We start from the raw sequence: 19,875 nt of genomic DNA on the forward strand, positions 1-19,875 counted from the left end.
AGTTTACTTATATATTGACATAAAATTATATGTTTTTTGTCTAAGAGAGCCCTGCTGATGTTAAACCCTTTCAGAATGTTCAATTAATCAGTTGTGTTCCTAGGTGACATATAATAGCAGAAAAATCTAGGTAATTTGTAGATAGATTTGTGGTTAATTATGCAAAGGCAAAATTTTAGAACATTAAGACATATTTCTCAAATAAATGAAACACTGTTAGAAGATTATAATATCCTTATTAATATTTTCATATTTTTGTAAACTTGAATAGTGTATTTATTTCCTTTGTATAATAATTGATTTTATTCTGTTATTTTGGATAGATACTTGGCATTTCACCTGAAGAAAAATTTGTTATTACAACAACAAGTAGGAAAGAAATTACCTGTGATAATTTTGGTAAGCAATGTTATGTTTATGCTTTTATATTTAATATGTTCTAGTATATCATAGAGCAGTGACTATTTTATGAGATAGATAAGCATCAAAAAACTGTGATGTTTTGAGGATGGGGGAGGAAACTAGCTGTATGCATCCAGTTTGTGCAGAGCTCATATTTTTCAAGCAAGATTATAGGAAAAGAGTTGGTATCATTTATGGCTACAGAAGATGAGACCTTGCTCAGCACAACACCTAGCACAGATCTTCTACTTGGGCCCTTAAGAAGCTAATTCTTCTGACCAACTTGGATTCTTCCATTATCTTTTTTTACCCAGTTATGTTCTAAGACTTGCCAGTTTATCATGCCTGATTGCTTTTTGGATTTAATCATTCTTCTCCATTCATATTGATACCACTTTAATATAGTTCCTCATCTGATTTTCTGTGACAACTTAAGAATTGAGTGTTTCAGATGAGTGGAAGTATTTGAACCTATTCCATTGATATTCTTAACAAAACACAACACAACTGAATTTATAGATGGATCCATTGTTTGGGGATTTGCCTGTACAATTTTTAAAGTCATTTCATAGATACAGTTTGTATATTTAAAATTATAAATTCATTGTGTTTCGGATGCTAGCTTAGCACTTAAGATGTTACCTCTTGATTACAGATGAAACTGTTAAAGATGGAGTCACTCTGTACCTGCTACAGTCAGTCAGTCAGTTACTACTAACAGCTACAAAAGAACGAATTGACTTCCTACCTCACTATGACACATTGGTTAAAAGTGGCATGTATGAATATTATGCAAGTGAAGGACAAAATCCTTTACGTAAGTATTCCATTTATACTAATTTTGATAAACTGTCACTCACCTTTATCCCCTGATCACACGTCTTAGTCCTTCACTTTAAAAAAGATCTCTCATTCTACTTTATTCACAGACTATGATCAGTTTTTGTGAGTGTCCTTACTTCGTCTCTTCATCACAGTGTATTTCTTTTTCTACCTAAGTCATCTTACTTCAGAATAAAGATACCTCTCCTTGAAAACTAATGTAGAATGAGAATTCATTCCTTTTTGACTCATGAGAGGTCTTGTACTTACACATCTATCTCCTGTACACTCTCCTTTCCTGATTTATTCTTCCTGGCCTCACGTACACCTCTCCCAGTTGAGAAAATATTTGTTTTACCTTGCACATTTTTTATAGCTGAACAGCACAAGTAAGTGGTTTGTGTTCTTTATCATTTCTTTATCATTTCCTTCCACCTTTACTACTTGCCAGTTTTTATCCTACCTTTGGATTGTTTGCTAGTTGATTTAGAGAATCTTTTCTGTCTGGACCCTGCCAAAGTGTTTAATACTATTTAGATGTTCATTATAAACTTTCTTTTTCTTTTTTTTTTGGCTGTGCTGTGGCCTGTGGGATCTCAGTTCCCCAACCAGGAACCAGGAATTGAACCTGGGCCTTGGCAGTGAAAGCCAGGAATCCTAGCCACTAGGCCACCAGGGAACTCCCTATAAACTTTCTTATTAAAAATTTTTTTCATTGTATATGCATTAGAGTTGGTAGAAAATTAGAAAACATAGATAAGCAAAAAGAGCATAAAGAACATCCCTATCTCTACCACCCAGATGTAACTACCACCAACACTTCGGTGTTTATCATTTCAGACCTCTTTATATTGTTTGACTTTTTTTTTCTTTTTTAATGGTTTTGTATGATGCATCCTTTTTTTTTTTTTTTTGGCTGCGCTGCATGGCTTGTGAGATCTTAGTTAGTTCCCTGACCGTGGATTGAACTCAGGCCCTCAGCAGTGAAAGCACAGAGTCCTAACCACTGGACCACCAGGGAATTCCCAATGCATACTTTTTTAACCTACCTTTTTATTTAAAATGTAATGAACATCTTTAATATGCATGTCAATATATATTTGTTTTAGGGGTTACACAGTATTTAGATAATGTAATTTATTTGAACAGTGTACTGTTGTTATTAGACATTCAAGTTATTTCAGTCTTTTTTTAATTGTTACAAATGACTGCATGTTCTTGTGACTAATTCTTTTTTTTAAATAAATTTATTTATTTATTTATTATTTTTGGCTGCGTTGGGTCTTCGTTGCTGCGCGTGGGCTTTCTCTAGTTGCGGTGATCAGGGGCTACTCTTCGTTGCGGAGCACAGGCTCTAGGCATGCAGGCTTTAGCAGTTGTGGCTCGCGGGCTCTAGAGCACAGGCTCAGTAGTTGTGGCGCACGGGCTTAGTTGCTCCGTGGCATGTGGGATCTTCCCAGACAAGGGAAGTATGTCCCCTGCATTGGCAGACGGATTCTTAACCACTGCGCCACCAGGGAAGTCCCCCCATCTTCTTAATGTGTCAGTGCTTCAGGGCTTAGTCTTTGGTCCCTTATCTTCTCCTAATTCCTCAACTGGTGATTCCATCCAATCTCATGGCTCTAAATACCATAGTTATGGAAGTGACTCCCAAATGGAGGTAGTGAGAAATGGTCATTTTTAGTTAAATATTGAAAATAATGCCAGACTTACCTCCTGAATCCCAGTTTTGTCTATCCACTTGCCCATGTGGCATCTCTACTAGGATATCTAAGATGGGAATATACTACACATAGTTTTCCATCCAAATTAATTTTGGTTCTTTTTAGTTGCTTAAACCAAAAATCCAATTGATTCTTTGTCTCATTCAATCTTTCAGAAAATCCTTTTGGCACTATCATCAGTGTTTATCTTAAAATGAGCATTTCTCTTTACTTCTGTTGGTAACACTAGGTCTGAGGCACCATCATAGATTACCGAGATTATACAGTGGCCTCGTCTCTCTCTTTTCATGCCTGTACACGTAAGGTTTGAGAAGTCAGATTGTTTCACTAAGGGTAAACGCCGACGTCTTTACAATTACATGCATGGTTTTAGAAGCTGTGCTTTGTATCTCTCTGACTTCGTTTCCACAACTCTTCTTGTTGTTCATTCCTCTTCACTGCCAGCTTTATTCTCAGCTTAGGGCCCTCTGCCTGGATAGCCCCTGTCTCAGTCCCTCACCTCATTCAAGTCTTGTTTTTCTATTCTCAACAAAACTTATCTTGTTCACCCTATTTAAAATTGCAAACTATGTTTCCTCTATGCCTCTATACCAGATAAACCCATGTAAGTTGGAAATATTCTAAGTCAAAAATGCATTTGCGGGGGCTTCCCTGGTGGCGCAGTGGTTGAGAGTCCACCTGCCGATGCAGGGGACAGGGGTTCGTGCCCCGGTCCGGGAGGATCCCACATGCCGCGGAGCGGCTGGGCCCGTGAGCCGTGGCTGCTGAGCCTGCACATCCGGATCCTGTGCTCTGCAATGGGAGAGGCCACAACAGTGAGAGGCCCGCATACCGAAAAAAAAAAAAAATGCATTTGGTGGGGGGTAAGTTATAAGTTTGGGATTAAAATACACACCCTACTATATATAAAATAGATAACCAACAAGGACGTACTATATAGCACAGACCTATAATGAAAGAGAATGTAAAAAAAAAGAATATATATATTTATATATATGTATAACTGAATCACTTTGCTATATACCTGAAACTAACACACCATTGTAAATCAACTATACTTTAATATAAAATAAAAATTAAATTAAAAAATGCATAGGAGCCATGTGGCAAAATGTTAATAACATGTAAATCTAGGTGAAATGGTTTAAGTACCTGCATATTGAATGAATCTTTAATTCTTTCTCTGGGGATAAATTTTTAAATGTATAATCAGGGAGTCAGTAGATACATTCATTTTTAAGACTTTTGATATAGATTAATTACCTTCCAGATTGGTTATATGGGTTTTCATTCCTACTGTCATTATATGAATAGGCAGAGAATATCACTGTTTAAACTCCTGCTTTGATTTCTGTAACTTCACATTAAATTCCTGGGTCTTTCCCTGCCTCTGTTTCCTGTGCTTTTGATGCTACTTCTGGTTATTGTTGACTGTATGGTGGATAATTCTTTAAGTCATGTTGATCTTTTTATACGTGAAGTGAACTTACCCAAGCCTAAACTATTCTGTGTCAATGAAGCATTTATCTCTGGCTGTCTTTACTCTCTCTATTAAGCATAGTCTGTTCCAGCTCTGTGGAACACCTCTACTCACTGAGCTTGATATAGTGATAGGGCATCGCATCTAAAACTGAATTTTTCTTTCCTCCCTTCTAAATTTTTCTCCTTCCAAATTTTATGGAAAATATGACCATTTATTCAGTCTTCTAGAGCAAGTACTCAAAACCACCTTGGATTTCTTTTTCTTTCTCCCTTTATATCTAATCATATACTAAATTCTACTCATTTCTTTCTTTGAGATTTCTCTTAACTCTTTTTCCTCGCATTTCCTACAGTGTCCCTACTTCTCCTTTTCCTAGTTAATACCCTTCGCCAGGTCTTTATACATATCTGATTTGTGGTAACTTCTTTCTAACTAGCTTATAAACATAGACATCCCCTGAGTGTTGAGAGTGTGGAAGTGCTTGCTGGAGTGCTACTCTGTGGGTTAATTACGCTTAAGTTGGGTTAAGCTTCCGGGGAATAGACATTAATTTATTATGTTCCCCCTTTTAATTAAGGGAATAAAAGTGAGGAATAGTTTGGGTACAGACCCTGGAGAAAGGAGAATGTTAGGAACAGTGCCGAGCCAGTGATAAACTGAAGGTCAGGCTGATTTTGTAGTAGGAAATTAAGAGCAGTTTTGTGTCAGTTAAGCAGATACATTCTGCCATTTCACAAGTTGCTGTTGTGAGATATCTGTATTTAAATTAGCTCTCAATAGACACTTTTATAGTTGCTTTATAGTTGTCCTTATATCTCAAAATGTGCTTACGTTTGACTTGTGCATGATGTAATTACGTACCACAGACTACTATTTGATTTTATGGTTATGGTCTTCTGTTTGTCTCTTATGTGTGTATGTCTGTCTTTAGATTATAAACTCCTTGAAGCCAGGAATCATGGCTGGCTGACTCATGATGTGTAGTGCCATGCAAGTACGGGTTGGTGACTGCTTTTTTATGCTGGTGGTGATTGGTGATGCCTTTATTATGTTTGTGTCATTAGGATCAGGATAATACTTTAATTCTAGCTCTTTGGAAAATAAAAGTGATGGCTTAAGGTACTTCAGAGTTTCTTCTACTTTGAACTTTTATATGAAGTATTTAGGAGGGAAAACTTAAGCAATAACGTTTTCTCATTCTCTTCCAGCATTTGCTCTTGCAGAATTAATTGATAATTCATTGTCTGCCACGTCTCGTAACACTGGTGTTAGAAGAATACAGATCAAATTGGTAAGGAAATAATACTCTAAAGCAATTTAACTTGTCCTTTTATAGAAGTACTACAGGTTCACTGGAGAAAAATTAGGAAAGAAAGATAAACTAAAAGTAGAAATAATTATCTGATGTCTCTTCAGTCATTAAAATTTTTTCCCGTGCCCTTTTTCTATGCATATATGTATACATGTATGTGTGATCATAGTGTACATTTTGTTATTTGTGATCTTTTATTTTCCCTTAATAGTACATTGTAAACACAGCCATATCATGAATATTCTGCAATATAATATACCACTGCTGCAGTTTGGTTTATTGACTATAATATAAATTATGTAATCAGTCTACTGTTGTTGAACTTTTAGATTTTTTTTCCTATATTTTTGCCATTGTAAGCAGTGCTGGCGTGATGAGTATCCTTATAGACTTTTGTACATATCTCTGATTAGTTTCTCAAGCTAAATTCTGAGAAATGGAATTTCTGGGTTAAAGGACATGAAGAATTCTAAGGCCTTTGATTCATACCGCTGAAGTGCCTTTCAGAAAGTTGTATTAATATATACTTCCTCCAGCAATGTATGAGTGAGCCCAATGAATCACTTTTTTAATATTAACTTTTCTTGTTTTTAATATTGATTTGACTTTTCCTATCTTTTTGAACTTATTTTATTTCATAGCATTTTGATGAAACACAAGGAAAACCTGCCGTTGCAGTGATAGATAATGGAAGAGGAATGACCTCTAAACAGCTTAACAACTGGGCCGTGTATAGGTTGTCAAAATTTACAAGGCAAGGTGACTTTGAAAGGTTAGAAAACCTTACTCACTTTTTTTATGGGCAGCTGGGTATTTTAATGAGGATAAGAACTCATATTTCTTTAGTTATACATGATACATTGGCGGTTTTGATGTTATCAGCATATTTATTTAGATTTTTATAATGAAGTTTTTATGAACAATACTTAGAAATAGTTAAAACTGCATAAATCACATTGCACCCTTCCATTGAATGATTCTTTTTGCATTTCCTGAGGTATATAGGAATTTTTTTTTTTAATTAATTTTACTTATTTATTTATTTATTTTTGACTGCATTGGGTCTTCGTTGCTGCATGCAGGCTTTTTCTAGTTGCGGTGAGCGGGAGCTACTCTTTGTTGAGGTGTGCGGGCTTCTCATTGTGGTGGCTTGGCTTTGTTGTGGAGCATGGGCTCTAGGCGCATGGGCTTCAGTAGCTGTGGCACACAGGCTCAGTAGTTGTGGCACATGGACTCAGTAGTTGTGGCTTGTGGGCTCTAGAGTGCAGGCTCAGTAGTTGTGGCACACAGGCTTAGTTGCTCCATGGCATGTGGGATCTTCCTGGACCAGGGCTCTAACCCATGTCCCCTGCATTGGCAGGCGGATTCTTAACCACCGCTCCACCAGGGAAGTCTCCCCATCTTCTTAATGTTTCAGTGCCTCAGGACTTAGTCCTTGGTCCCTTATCTTCTTGTAATTCCTCACTTGGTGATTCCATCCAGCCTTGTGGCTCTAAATACGATAGTTATGGCAGCTATGTTGTGTTCTTTGGGAAACACATTAGGGAAGAATCAGTTGGCGTTCTTATTAAGTAGTTAGTATTTGTTCGTGTCCTGTTTTTCTCTCTGCTGTGTCAAGGAAAGTCACCCAAATTTAAGGACCAATCTCAATAATGTGTAAAATTAATATAGTTAATACATCTGCCTTCTCACTTCTGAAATTTCAGCACTCTCAGAATTTTCATCAAAATTGTAAAGACTTAGAATGCCATGGTGAGAGGCAGCAATAAGTGAAGAACAAGAGCTGTGGAATCATTTGGTCTCATTTGAATTCTAGCCTTACTAGTTGTATGACACTGGTCAAAGTAGTTTACTTCTCTTTATCTCAGTTTACATGTCTGTAAAATGGGGATAATACCTCATAAGGTTTTGTGAAAACCAAGTGAGTTATTAGTACCTGTAAAATCCTTAGAGCCTGGCAAGTGATAAGCAGTCAATAAATACAAGCTATCATTTTAGTTATTACTTCTCATTCGTGGCTTCAGATTTTTCTGCAACTATTCTTTTTCACTATTTTCTTGAATATGTGCCACTTCAAGGATTTATAAAATAGCCATAAAGAAGGCAAAGATCACATCTTTCATAGTCTAAAGATAGAATTTAGCATAAGATAGAAATATTAGGTAGAAATGAAAGGAGAACAGATGGTGGATTGGGGCAAAAAGGTCAGAAAAATGTTAGTTAAATCAAGTGGAAGAGTAGAAAGAAGTAGAGCCTACAGTTTATTAAGATTTCTCTAGATTTTAGCACAACACAGACTTTTAAACTTAATTCAAATGTTAGGGAAATTTTAATTTTTGGTAGAAATCTACCTGTTGCATGTTCTGGTCCTAGCTTTTTATAGGTGTTGTATCAGTAAACAGTCAGTTGTTGTTATAGCTGTTATGTACTCATACTGTCTTTGAGTCCAGGATCAGTCCCTTAACCCACTCCAGTTTCTGTTAGCATCAGTTGTACCCCCCTCACTCCTCTAGCTTCTACTCCTATAGAAAAAATTATCATTTGTTTTACTGCTTCCAATTTAGTTTTTTATTGGATATAAGGATGGGTATCATAGGAGACAGGCGGTGGAAGAAAAGGAAGGACAGCCTACAAATACAAAAAAGCTGACTATCTTGACTGTAGCTTGTGTTGTAGTAGAGGAAAAGCCAAAAGTAAACCAAAAAATGTATAAGCACTTCAGTTACTGATTGTTAAGAAAATATTGAGTAATATGTTAGAACCTGATGGCCATCTCTTTTAGGTAAGGTGACTAGAAAAGAGGGCAGCCTCTTTGAGGTTACATTTGAGTTGAGGCTTGAATGATTAGAAAAAAACACCCAAGCGAAAATCTGGGCGAAGAGTATTCCAAGTAGAAGGAACATCAGCAAATACAAAGACCCTGAAACTGTGATCAGCTTGTTTCGTTTGAGAGACGGAAAGGAGACCAGTGTGGTTAAGTGCATATGAAGGGGAGGGTAGAGGGAGATGAGGTGAGAATTCTAATTTGGCAATATTCTTTCGAACTCTCACCCACCTTGGTACTACCTTTCCCTCCACTTTTTTATTTTGAAAATTTCAAATAAACCAACAAATAAGTTGAAAAAACTTCAAATAAAAAGCCAGCAAATAAGTTGAAAGAGCAGTATTAGCACTCATATATCCTTCACCTAGATTTATGTTAACATTTTGCCACATTTGTTATCTTCTTTCTATCTGTTTATGTATGTGTGGGTGTGCACATGCGTGCACACACAGCACACATACTTTCTCTCCCTAAATCATTTGAAGGTAAGTTGCAAACTTTATGATATTTCACTGCTTAATACTGTAGCATCTATTTCCTTCACAGCGGTGTTCTCATAAATAGCCATAATACCTTTATACCCAAGACATTTCTCAGTGATTCAAAATATCTAATGTCCATATTCAGATTTTTCCCCTTTGTTATGTCTTTCTTTTCTCCTTTATTCTATAATTCCCTACATTTGTGTCTTTCATGAAATTGTCCGTTTTTTTGGTAGAGTTCAGGCTAGTTGTAGAACAGTCCACAAGGTGGATCTGAATGTTTACTGAACACTATTCCTTTCCTCAAAATTTTATGAATATTTTCAAATATACAGAGAAGTTGACATTCTACAGTCAGTACCCAAGATACTCATACTAAGTTTCTACCACTGACAGTTGGGTTACCACGTATCTTTTTATCCGACTAACCTTCAGGTCATCTCATTTTTTTATTCAGTTCAAAATAAATTACAGATACCAGTAAACTTTCTCCTGCTGCTTTAAGTATTGGTATCATTATGTAGAATTCAGGGAGTTTTTTTGAGGTAAAATTTACATTGAAAGGCTCACATCTGTCTTAAGTATATCTTCATTAAATTTTTTTTATGGTAATATAATTCATATAGTCACAAAGTTGTGCAGCCATCACCAGTAATTCCAGAACATTTTCATCACTAGAAGAAACCCTGTAACCACTTGTAGTCAATCTTGTCTCTCGCTGCAGTCGCTAATATACTTTTAATAGTTGTTAATCTACTTCTTCAGTTGTTTTTTTAGGGATTACAATTAACATTTTAATACATAACAGTCCACTTTGGATTAACACCAATTTAATGTCAATAATGCGCACAAACTTTGCTCCCATATAGCTCCATTCCCCTCCCACTGCTCTGTATTATTATTTTCACATAAAGGACATCATTATACATTATAACCCTGTCAACACAGTTTTATAGTTAGTGCTTTATACACCTTTCTTTTTTTTTTTTTTTCGGTACGAGGGCCTCTCAGTGTTGTGGCCTCTCCCGTTGCGGAGCACAGGCTCCAGACGTGCAGGCTCAGCGGCCATGGCTCACGGGCCCAGCCGGTCCGCGGCATCTGGGATCTTCCTGGACCGGGGCACAAACCCGTGTCCCCTGCATTGGCAGGTGGACTCTCAACCACTTCGCCACCAGGGAAGCCCTATACACCTTTCTTTTAAATCAGGAGAAGAGTAGTAAAAAATACACTTATACTGTCTTTTTCTATTTATGTAGTTACCTCTGCTTTGCTCTTTACTTTTTCTTGTATTCAAGTTACTTTCTAGTGTCTCTTCAGTTTAGTCCAAGGGACTCTTCTTCAGTAGCTACTTTGCGGCAGATCTGCTGATGACAGATTCCCTCAGGTTTTGTTCATCTGTGAATGTCTTAATCTCTTTCCTTTACTTTTTTTTTTTGTGGTATGTGGGCCTCTCACTGTTGTGGCCTCTCCCGTTGCAGAGCACAGGCTCCGGACGCGCAGGCCCAGCGGCCATGGCTCACGGGCCCAGCCGCTCTGCGGCATGTGGGATATTCCTGGACCAGGACACGAACCTGTGTCCCCTGCATCGGCAGGCAGACTCTCAACCACCGTGCCACCAGGGAAGCCCCTATTATTTAGTTTTTGTTTGTTTTTTGGCCACGCCACACGGCATATGGGATCTTAGTTACCTGACCAGGGATTGAACCTGTGCCCCCTTTTGAAAGCTACTTGTGCTGAATGAAGAATTCTTGGTTGACAGTCTTTTTCTATCAGCACTTTGAATACATTAGTCTACTGTCTTCTGACTCCATAGTTTCTGATGAGGAATCACCTGTTAATCTTGAGTATCCCTTGTATGTGACTAGTCACTTCTCTCTTTCTGCTTTCAAGATTCTCTTTTTTCTCTGGCTTTTAATGGTTTGTGGCATGTCTAGTTTTTGAGTTCATACTATTTGGTGTTTGTTGAGCTTCTTGGATGTCTAGATTAATGTTTTCATCAAATTTGGGAAGTTTTTGGCCATTATTCAAATAGTCTTCCTCTCCTGTCTTCTGTGGCTCATCTTTATCCCCTCCACTGATGGGGTTTTTTTCTTCGGTTTGTTTCTCAGACTGAATAATGTCAATCAACCTGCCTTAAAGTTCACTGGTTATTTCTTCTGCCAATTCATATCTGCTCATGAGCCACCTAACTGAATTTTTCATTTCAGTTGTTTTTTTTTTCAATTCCAGAATTTGTTTGGTTCTTTGTAGTTTCTGTTTCTACTGATATTCTCTGTTTGGTAAAATACTGTTCTCATACTTTCCTTTACTTCATTAGACATAATTTCTATTAGTTCACTGAATGTATTTAAAATAGCTGATTTATTTTTAAAAATTTTAATTGAAATATTGATTTATAATGTGTTAATTTCTGCTGCATAGCAAAGTGATTCAGTTATACATATATATAACATTCCTTTTTTAAAAAATTCTTTTCCATTATGGTTTATCACAAAATATTGAATATAGCTCCCTGTGCTATAATGTAGGGCCTTGTTGTTTATCTGTCCTATATATACTAGTTTGCACTTGCTAACCCCATACTCTCACTCCATCCCTCTCCCATCCCCACCCTTGGCAATCACAAGTCTGTTCTCTATGTCTGTGAGTCTGTTTCTGTTTTGTTGATGAGTTCATTTGTGTTATATTTTAGATTCCACATATGAGTGGTATCATATGGTAATTGTCCCTTTCTGACTTCACTTAGTATGGTAATCTCTAGTTCCATCCACGTCTCTGCAAATGGCACTATTTCATTCCTTTTTATGGCTGAGTACTATTCCATTGCGCACGCGCACGCCCACGCGCACACCTGTGTGTGTGTGTGTGTGTGTGTACACATCTTCTTCATCTATTCATCTGTTGATGGACATTTAGGTTGTTTCCACGTCTTGGCTATTGTGAGTAGTGCTGCTGTGAGCATAGGGTTGCATGTATCTTTTTGAATTATATTTTTATCCAGATATGTGCCCAGGAGTGGGATGGCTGGATCATATGGCAACTCTAGTTTTCGTTTTTTGAGGAACCTCCATACTGTTTTCCATAGTGGCTGTATCAATTTACATTCCCACCAACAGTATAGGAGGGTTCCCTTTCCTCCACACTCTCTCCAGCATTTGTTATAAAAAAGCTGAGTTAAGTCTTTGTCTGGTAAGTCTAATTAATCCCTGGGTTTTCTCTGGGACAGTTTCTATTGAGTGCTATTTTCCCTGTGTGTAGGCCAGACTTTAATATTTCTTGGTGTGGCACATAGTTTTTTTGTTTAGAATAGGACATTTAATTTTATTTATTTATTTTTTGTCCATGCCTGGCATGTGGGATCAAACCCGTGCCTCTTGCATTGGAAGCACAGAATCTTAACCACTGGACCACCAGGGAAGTCCCTAGAATAGGACATTTTAAATTATATAGTGTGGCAAATCTGGAAATCAGATTTATCTCTCTCCCCAGGGCTTACTGTTGCTTTTGTCTTTTTGTTGTTTGTGTAGTGACTTCCCTAAACTAATTCTGTAAAACCTGTATTCTTTATCTTGTGTTGCCCCTTAAGTCTCTGCTCAGTTAATTTGGTGGTCAACTGATCAGACATTTCCTTGAATGTCTGGAACCACTAAGTGTTACAGCTCTTGCCAAGGGGTTCTGTGTGCATACTGGGCTGTTTTATTGTTCCAGCAGGAAGTTTACAGCTCTGCCTTAGCCTTTAACTCTTGGTTGCACCAAACCTCAAAGTCAACCAGAAATAAGAGATTAGAGCCTTCTCAGTTCTTTCTTGAGTATGTATACAATCCTGCACATGAGTGTGACCTTGATACTCATGACTGTGTTGGAGCTTTTAAAAACCACTATGGGGCTTCCCTGGTGACGCAGTGGTTGAGAGCCCGCCTGCTGATTCAGGGGACACGGGTTCGTGCCCCGGTCCGAGAAGATCCCACATGCCGCGGAGCGGCTGGGCTCGTGAGCCATGGTTGCTGAGCCTGTGCATCCGAAGCCTCTGCTCCACAGCGGGAGAGGCCACAACAGTGAGAGGCCCGCGTACTGCAAAAAAAAAAAAAAAAAAAAACCCACTATGGACCTCTTATTCCCCAGCTTTTTCTTCTAAGTTTTTGCCCAGATTCTTGTTTTCTCCCAACTGTTTTCATTGCCTTAGTCAGCTTTGATGGTAAACATCTGCCACTCATTGTTTTTGACAAATGACCCAAGGAAAATGCTTTTCACAGTGAGCAAGTTCTGAGTTAGGTCAAATAAAGACAAACCCTGCAAGTGGAAGTTTCTATGGAACTGTCAGATCCAATAATGGCAATTCTATGGGGAAGGAGCTTTTGGGGAACTCCAAACACATTCCAGTGACTCCTAAGCTGTTTTCAACATGATTGCAGGGCTGTTGGTTTTCAAGGCTTCTGTGGAGCTGGTGAGAGGGGAATGGGAGAGGGTATGTTAAAAAGTAACAGCTTGCAGTTTTTACCAAAACTCATCAATGTGTCTTAAATAAACACTCCTTGGATTGTTGCAAGACTTAAGTTAATTTTTGCAGTTCTGAAAAAGTTGATTTTGACAATTTGTTCGGGTGTTGTTTTTGTGTTTATCAACGAGTGGATTTTCATAGGTTCTTCTGGAAGTGATCACTCAGTTAACTGATTTTTGACAAGTGCATACACTGGTCTAATCCAAACCCCTAAGGTAAAGAACATTACCTGGACCTAGGAAATTTGCTCATGACTGAGGCACTGTTACAATCATAAGTTAAATTAGATACCTAGAACCTTGTTGTAATACTATGTGTTGATTTAATTATTTTGTGGAAGAAAGAAGGGTGACATCAGTTAGGCCAGCGGGGTGGCCATAATTCAGATGTGTGTTGGATCAGTGCTACTTTCTGCACTTTAAACTTGCTCAGCAATTAAAAAGCTCTCAACTCAGTCAGCCGTTTTTGGGAAAATAAAAATAGCATGCCACATGGTCCATTTCCCATGCCACTTTTAGGTTGTAGAAATGGACTCCCAACAGGATTTTTCCCTAATTTTCCTAAAGAAAAAGCTCAGTTGTCTTTAGTATTTTTCTGCAATTAAGATGAACTTTCAAGTAGATATTTGTACTTACTTGAATTTAGAGAATGTAGATTTAGGCGTCCTACTTTAATTTGGTTATTTCCATTGTGTCTCACAGATGAGACACATCTGTATCGAGATGAGACACGTGTATTCCAGAAGCTCAGTTAGTTACCTATGACCATTTGTTACTTTCTTCATTGTGGCTGATTTTTTTCCCCTGTGATAGATTGGAGATAGTGAGATCTAAATATATATACATAGTCTCTCTACCATATTTCCTGGCAATCACTTACATTGTTTCTTTTTAGTAATTTGATCGTCTCTCCTATTCCTTTTTCTTACCTTCTACACCTTTTATTATACATTTTCATGCAGATTTTGCTTCTCTTTTCTAATAAATACTATTGTTTCACAAAGATATAGTGTCCTCTTATATTGTATGAAGAATAAGAATGAGATAGTTTCTGAAACTTTTTTAGACTGTGATAGAAATTTATTTTGAGGGAGGCGACTTTCTAAATTCTCCAGAGGACTCCTTCTGTGATGCAAAATTGTTTCTTAAGATCTTAGATTATATTTATCTTCATGAAGGGAGATCTATATAGCCCGTGAGTGTGGATATAGGAATTTTCTGGACTCATTTACACAAGTCTAAAACCTACTGGAAATTAGTATTTTCAGCCTTATTTGCTGTATTAGGGTTTTTGCTTAGGTTAGGCTTTCATGAATGGAAAAGGAAACTTAGGGAAAAGGTTGAAAAAGGAAACTTAACTGCCTGGTCATTAAGTGCGTCCATTCCTAATCAGTGAACAGAATTCCTTAGTTTTGAATCAGATTAAGTATGTATATATTGTTTTATCTCTGAGTTCTGCCCTCCCAAACTTTTATTATACTTCCCCATATGTGTTTTAAGGAGAATATTTAGGGGAGGGTATTTTCCGCATATTTCCTAGAAGTATTATCATAGTAATTAAAGTCTTAGAACCTATTTACTCTTTATTTTTCTTAATAGACATTTTGTTCATAGAATTTAATTAATTCTTGGTTTATGACAATGTATCAATGCAGGACATGCCCATTTAAAGTTTATTTATTGAAAAGTTTAATAAGCTGAATAACCAGAATTTGCCACCCAATCCAGTAAGTAGAATATACTGTAACTTACATCTGTGTCCTCCTCATCCCCGCCACCAAAGTTAACAAGTATCCTGTATTGTTTTTCTGTTTACTTTTTTCTTTTAAACATCTTTATTAGAGTATAATTGCTTTACATTGTGTGTTAGTTTCTGCTGTATAACAAAGTGAATCAGCTGTACGTATACATATATCCCCATATCCCCTCCCTCTTGTGTCTCCCTCCCACCCTCCCTATCCCACCCCTCTAGGTGGTCACAAAGCACCGAGCTGATCTCCCTGTGCTATGCAGCTGCTTCCCACTAGCTATCTATTTTACATTTGGTAGTGTACATATGTCCATGCCACTCTCTCATTTCGACCCAGCTTACCCTTCCCCCTCCCTGTGTCCTCAAGTCCATTCTCTACGTCTGTGTCTTTATTCCTGTCCTGCCCCTAGGTTCTTCAGAACCATTTTTTTTTTTTTAGATTCCATATATATGTGTTAGCTATTTCCATTTTTTAAATCTATATATCTAATTTTGCTTGTTTTTGATAATATGAAAAAATGTAATCATACTATATGTTGATCTACAAGGGACTTGCATTTTCATTTAATATTAGGTTACTAAGATTGCATATTTGTGTGGGTCTGTAGAACATTCATTTTCATAACCATGTTATCTTTAGTATATACCAAGAAGGAATCCCACTGTATTTATCCAGTCTCCAGTCAGTGGGCACTTGGCTTTCTCCTCCAAGTTTTAGCAATTGTTAGCAGAACTATCTTATATATGGGGTGTGTGTGTATGTTATATATGTTTCCTGGTCCAAATCTACGTAAGTTTTACGCATATGCCTAGGAGGGAATTTGTAGGATTTAAAAATGAATGTTCCAACTTACAAGGTAATGGCGAATTATTTTCCAAAGTGATCATATTAATTTATACTTTAACCACTTATGAAAGTTTGATAAAACTCACTTGGGAAACCATTTGGGTGTGGTATGTTTTTTGCTGGAGGAATTTTTAACTATTGCTTTGATTTCTTCATAGAGTTATAAGAATATTTTGGCTTTCTATTTCTTAATGATTTAGCTTTGGTAAGTTATATTTTAGTAGGAATTAGTCCATTTCATTAAATTTTCAATTTTATTGGCATATAGTTGTTGGTAGTGTTTGTAAAGAACCAGTGCTTGCTTTGATAAATTTTGTTTTCCTGTTTTCAAATTCTTTGATTTCTGCTCTTTATTATTTATGCCCTTCTTACTTTGGGTTTATTTGCTCTTTTTATAGTATCTTGATGTGGAATCTTACAGATTTATTTTTACTTCTTTTCTAAGATGAATATTTTGTGTTATAAATTTTCTTCTCAGGACTACTTTTGCTGTATCCCACAAGTTTTAATATGCTGTAATTTCACTTTCATTCAGTTCAGTGTAACTTTATTTCCCTTGCAACTTGCTTTTTGATCCATGGATCTTTTTTGGAATGTGTTGTTCAATTTCCAAATGTTCCCAATAGATTTTCTTGTCTGTTTGTTGATTTCTAGTTTGACTTTATTATATTCAGAGAACATACTCTATATGGTTTCAGTTCTTTTAAATTTGTTAAGATTTGTTTTATGCCCTAGGATATGATCTATATTTTGGTGAATTTTCTGTGTCCTTGAAAAGAATGTGTGTTTTGCTGTTGCTGGGAGGAGTGTTCTGTAAATCTCAATTAGATTCCATCTGTTGATAATATTTTTCAGTTCTTTCTTATCCTTGCTGATTTTCTGTGTAGCAGTAACGAAGAGAGGAGTATTGAAGAGCTCCACTTATTTGCAGGTTTGCTGATCTTTTCAGTTCTCTGAATTTTTGCTCTGTGTATTTTTAACTTGTGTTACTTTTTGTATGCATAATTGAGATTGTTAGGACTTTTCAGTGAACTGACCCTTTCATCATAATGCCTTTTTAAAAAAAATTTAATTAATTAATTAATTTTTGTCTGTGTTGGGTCTTTGTTGCTGTGCACGGGCTTTCTCTAGTTGCGGTGAGCGGGGCCCACCCTTCATTGCAGTGCGTGGGCTTCTCATTGCGGTGGTTTCTCTTGTTGCAGAACACAGGCTCTAGGTGCGTGGGCTTCAGTAGTTGCAGCACGCCGGCTCAGTAGTTGCGGCTCACAGGCATAGTTGCTCTGCAGCACGTGGGATCTTCCCAGACCAGGGCTCAAACCCGTGTGCCCTGCATTGGCAGGCAGATTCTTAACCACTGCGCCACCAGGGAAGTTCCCATAATGCTTCTGTCCCTGATAATTTCTTGCTCTGAAGTGTATTTTATTTGATACTGTAGCCACTCCAGCTTTCTTTTTGTTTATGTTTGTATGGTATACCTTTTCTTATCCATTTTCTTTTAAAATACCTATATCATTATATTTAAAATGAGTTTCTTGTAGACAGCATATGGTTGGGTCATTTTTAAAAATTTTTTAATTTATTAAAAAATTTTTTTTGACTATAGTCTTTTTAGAATATTATTTTTATTTTGTTTTGGCTGTGTCAGGTCTTAGTTATGGCATGCGGGATCTTCGTTGTGGCACGCAGGCTCAGTAGTTGTGGTGCACAGGTTTCTCTCTAGCTGTGGCATGCAGGCTCCAGAGCTCGTGGGCTCTGTAGTTGTGGCGTGCAGGCTCCAGACCGCATGGGCTCAGTAGTTGCGGCTTGCAGGCTTAGTTGCCCTGCGGTGCGTGGGATCCTAGTTCCCTGACTAGGGATTGAACCCACGTCCCCTGCATTGGAAGGTGGATTCTTAAACACTGGACCACCAGTGAAGTCCCTGGTTTGGTCAGTTTTTAATTCACTCTGTCAGTTTTATTTAGTGTATTTGTACTATTACATTTACATATTTTTAATTATTGGTACATTAGGACTCAAATATGTCCTGTTTTAACTTTTCTGTTTGTTCCCTATGTTTTGCATTTGTCTTTTCTGGCCTTTTTGTGGTTTACTTGAACATATTTTACTACACTGTTTTCTTTATAGTGGTTTTCGAGTATATCTTTTATTTATTTATTTATTTTTTAATGGCTGCTCCAAGGAATACTGTATTACAGTCTCTTAGTATGGACATTTTGCCAATTAAAGTGAATTACAGAAATCTCACCAAATTATTTAGGTATTTTAACGCTCACCCATTTATAATTTAGTTTTAAGTGTTACCTCTACATATATTAAGAACCATATCAGACCGTGTTATTTTTATTTCAACAGTCTAATGTAATTTTAAAAACTCAAGCAGAGAAAGGTAGCCTATTTTATTTACGTGCATATTTGTTTCATTGCTCTTTATTCCCAGGTAATATTCTTTTATTAACTTGGTCCGATATTAATATATCTCCTCCAGCTTTGTTTTCATTAGTATTGAAATGGTTACTCGTTTTCCAACCTTTTAACCTACTGTCTCGTTATATTTAAAGAGTGTTTCTTTTAGGCAGCATTTGGTTATGTATTAAAATTGACGATCTCTGCCTTTTAATTGGGATGTTTAGACTAATTACATTTAATGTGATTATCAGTATGCTTGGTTACCATCTTTGTTACTTGTTTATTTTTCCCTTTTTCCCCACATTTCCCTTTTTTCTGCCTTATTTCAAATTGAGTGTGTGTGTGTGCGCGTGTGCGCTTCCACTGTTTCCTTCATTGACTTATTAGCTGCTACTCTGTTCTGTTGTTTTACTGGCATAGTATACATCTTTAATTTATCACAGTTCTACTCTCTTAGCAGATTTAAATTACACAATAGTGTTATTGACTGTACTTAACGATGTTATACATTAGCTCCTCAGACCTTATTCATCTTATTGATGAAAGTTTGTACCCTTTTACCAACCTCTACCTATTTCCCACACTCCCCAGTCCCTGTCAACCATTTTTCTACTGTTTCTATGAGTTTCTCTTTTTAACAGTTGTTTTCTTAAAAATGTGTGAAAAAAAAAAGTATAACATTAAATTAAAGTGTATAATTTGGTAGCATTAATTATATTCACAGTGTTTTACAACCATTACCATTATGTATTTTCAAAGATTTTTGTCTTTCCCAAACTGAAACTTTGTAACCATTAAAAGATAACTCTGTATTCTCCGCACCTCCAGCTGCTGGTAACCACAGTTCTACTTTCTGTTTCAATGCATTTGCCTATTCTAGGTACTTCATTTAAGAGGAATCATACAATATTTGTCATTTTGTGTCTGGTTTATTTCACTTAGCGTAATGTTTTCAGGGTTCATCCATGTTGTAGATTGTATCAGAACTTCACCCCTTTTTATGGCTGAATTATGCAGCTGTACTACATTTTTCCATTCATAGGTTAATGGATGGTTGTCTTGTTTCTACCTTTTTTGTATATTGTGAATAATGCTGCTATGAACATTCATATACAAGTATTAGTTTGAGTCCCTGAGTCAGTTTATGTTTACCCACATATTTACCATTTCTGGTGGTCTTCATTCCTTTGTTTAAATCCATAGTATCATTTTCATTCCTAAGGGTCTTTTAACAGTTTTTATAATTCATGTTTGCTCTCAGTGAATTTTTTCAGCTTTTGTATGTCTGATAAAGTTTGGATCTATTCCTTACCCTCCTTCCCCCTT

General features: G+C 36.8%; 1 protein-coding gene across 1 annotated transcript in view; it reads left to right on the top strand.

Annotated features, from left to right (window-relative positions):
- The window catches only part of SMCHD1 (structural maintenance of chromosomes flexible hinge domain containing 1), a 133,499-nt gene that overhangs the window by 10,381 nt on the left and 103,243 nt on the right, over positions 1-19,875 (top strand). The window contains exons 2-5 of the mRNA XM_024758934.1: positions 324-399; positions 1,058-1,219; positions 5,640-5,722; positions 6,385-6,515. Coding sequence (XP_024614702.1) covers positions 324-399; positions 1,058-1,219; positions 5,640-5,722; positions 6,385-6,515 — 452 coding nt within the window. The remainder of the gene's footprint in view (positions 1-323; positions 400-1,057; positions 1,220-5,639; positions 5,723-6,384; positions 6,516-19,875) is intronic.

Source organism: Neophocaena asiaeorientalis, unplaced genomic scaffold (genome assembly GCF_003031525.2).
Source record: "Neophocaena asiaeorientalis asiaeorientalis breed wild unplaced genomic scaffold, Neophocaena_asiaeorientalis_V1.1 scaffold669, whole genome shotgun sequence".
NCBI lineage: Eukaryota > Metazoa > Chordata > Mammalia > Artiodactyla > Phocoenidae > Neophocaena > Neophocaena asiaeorientalis.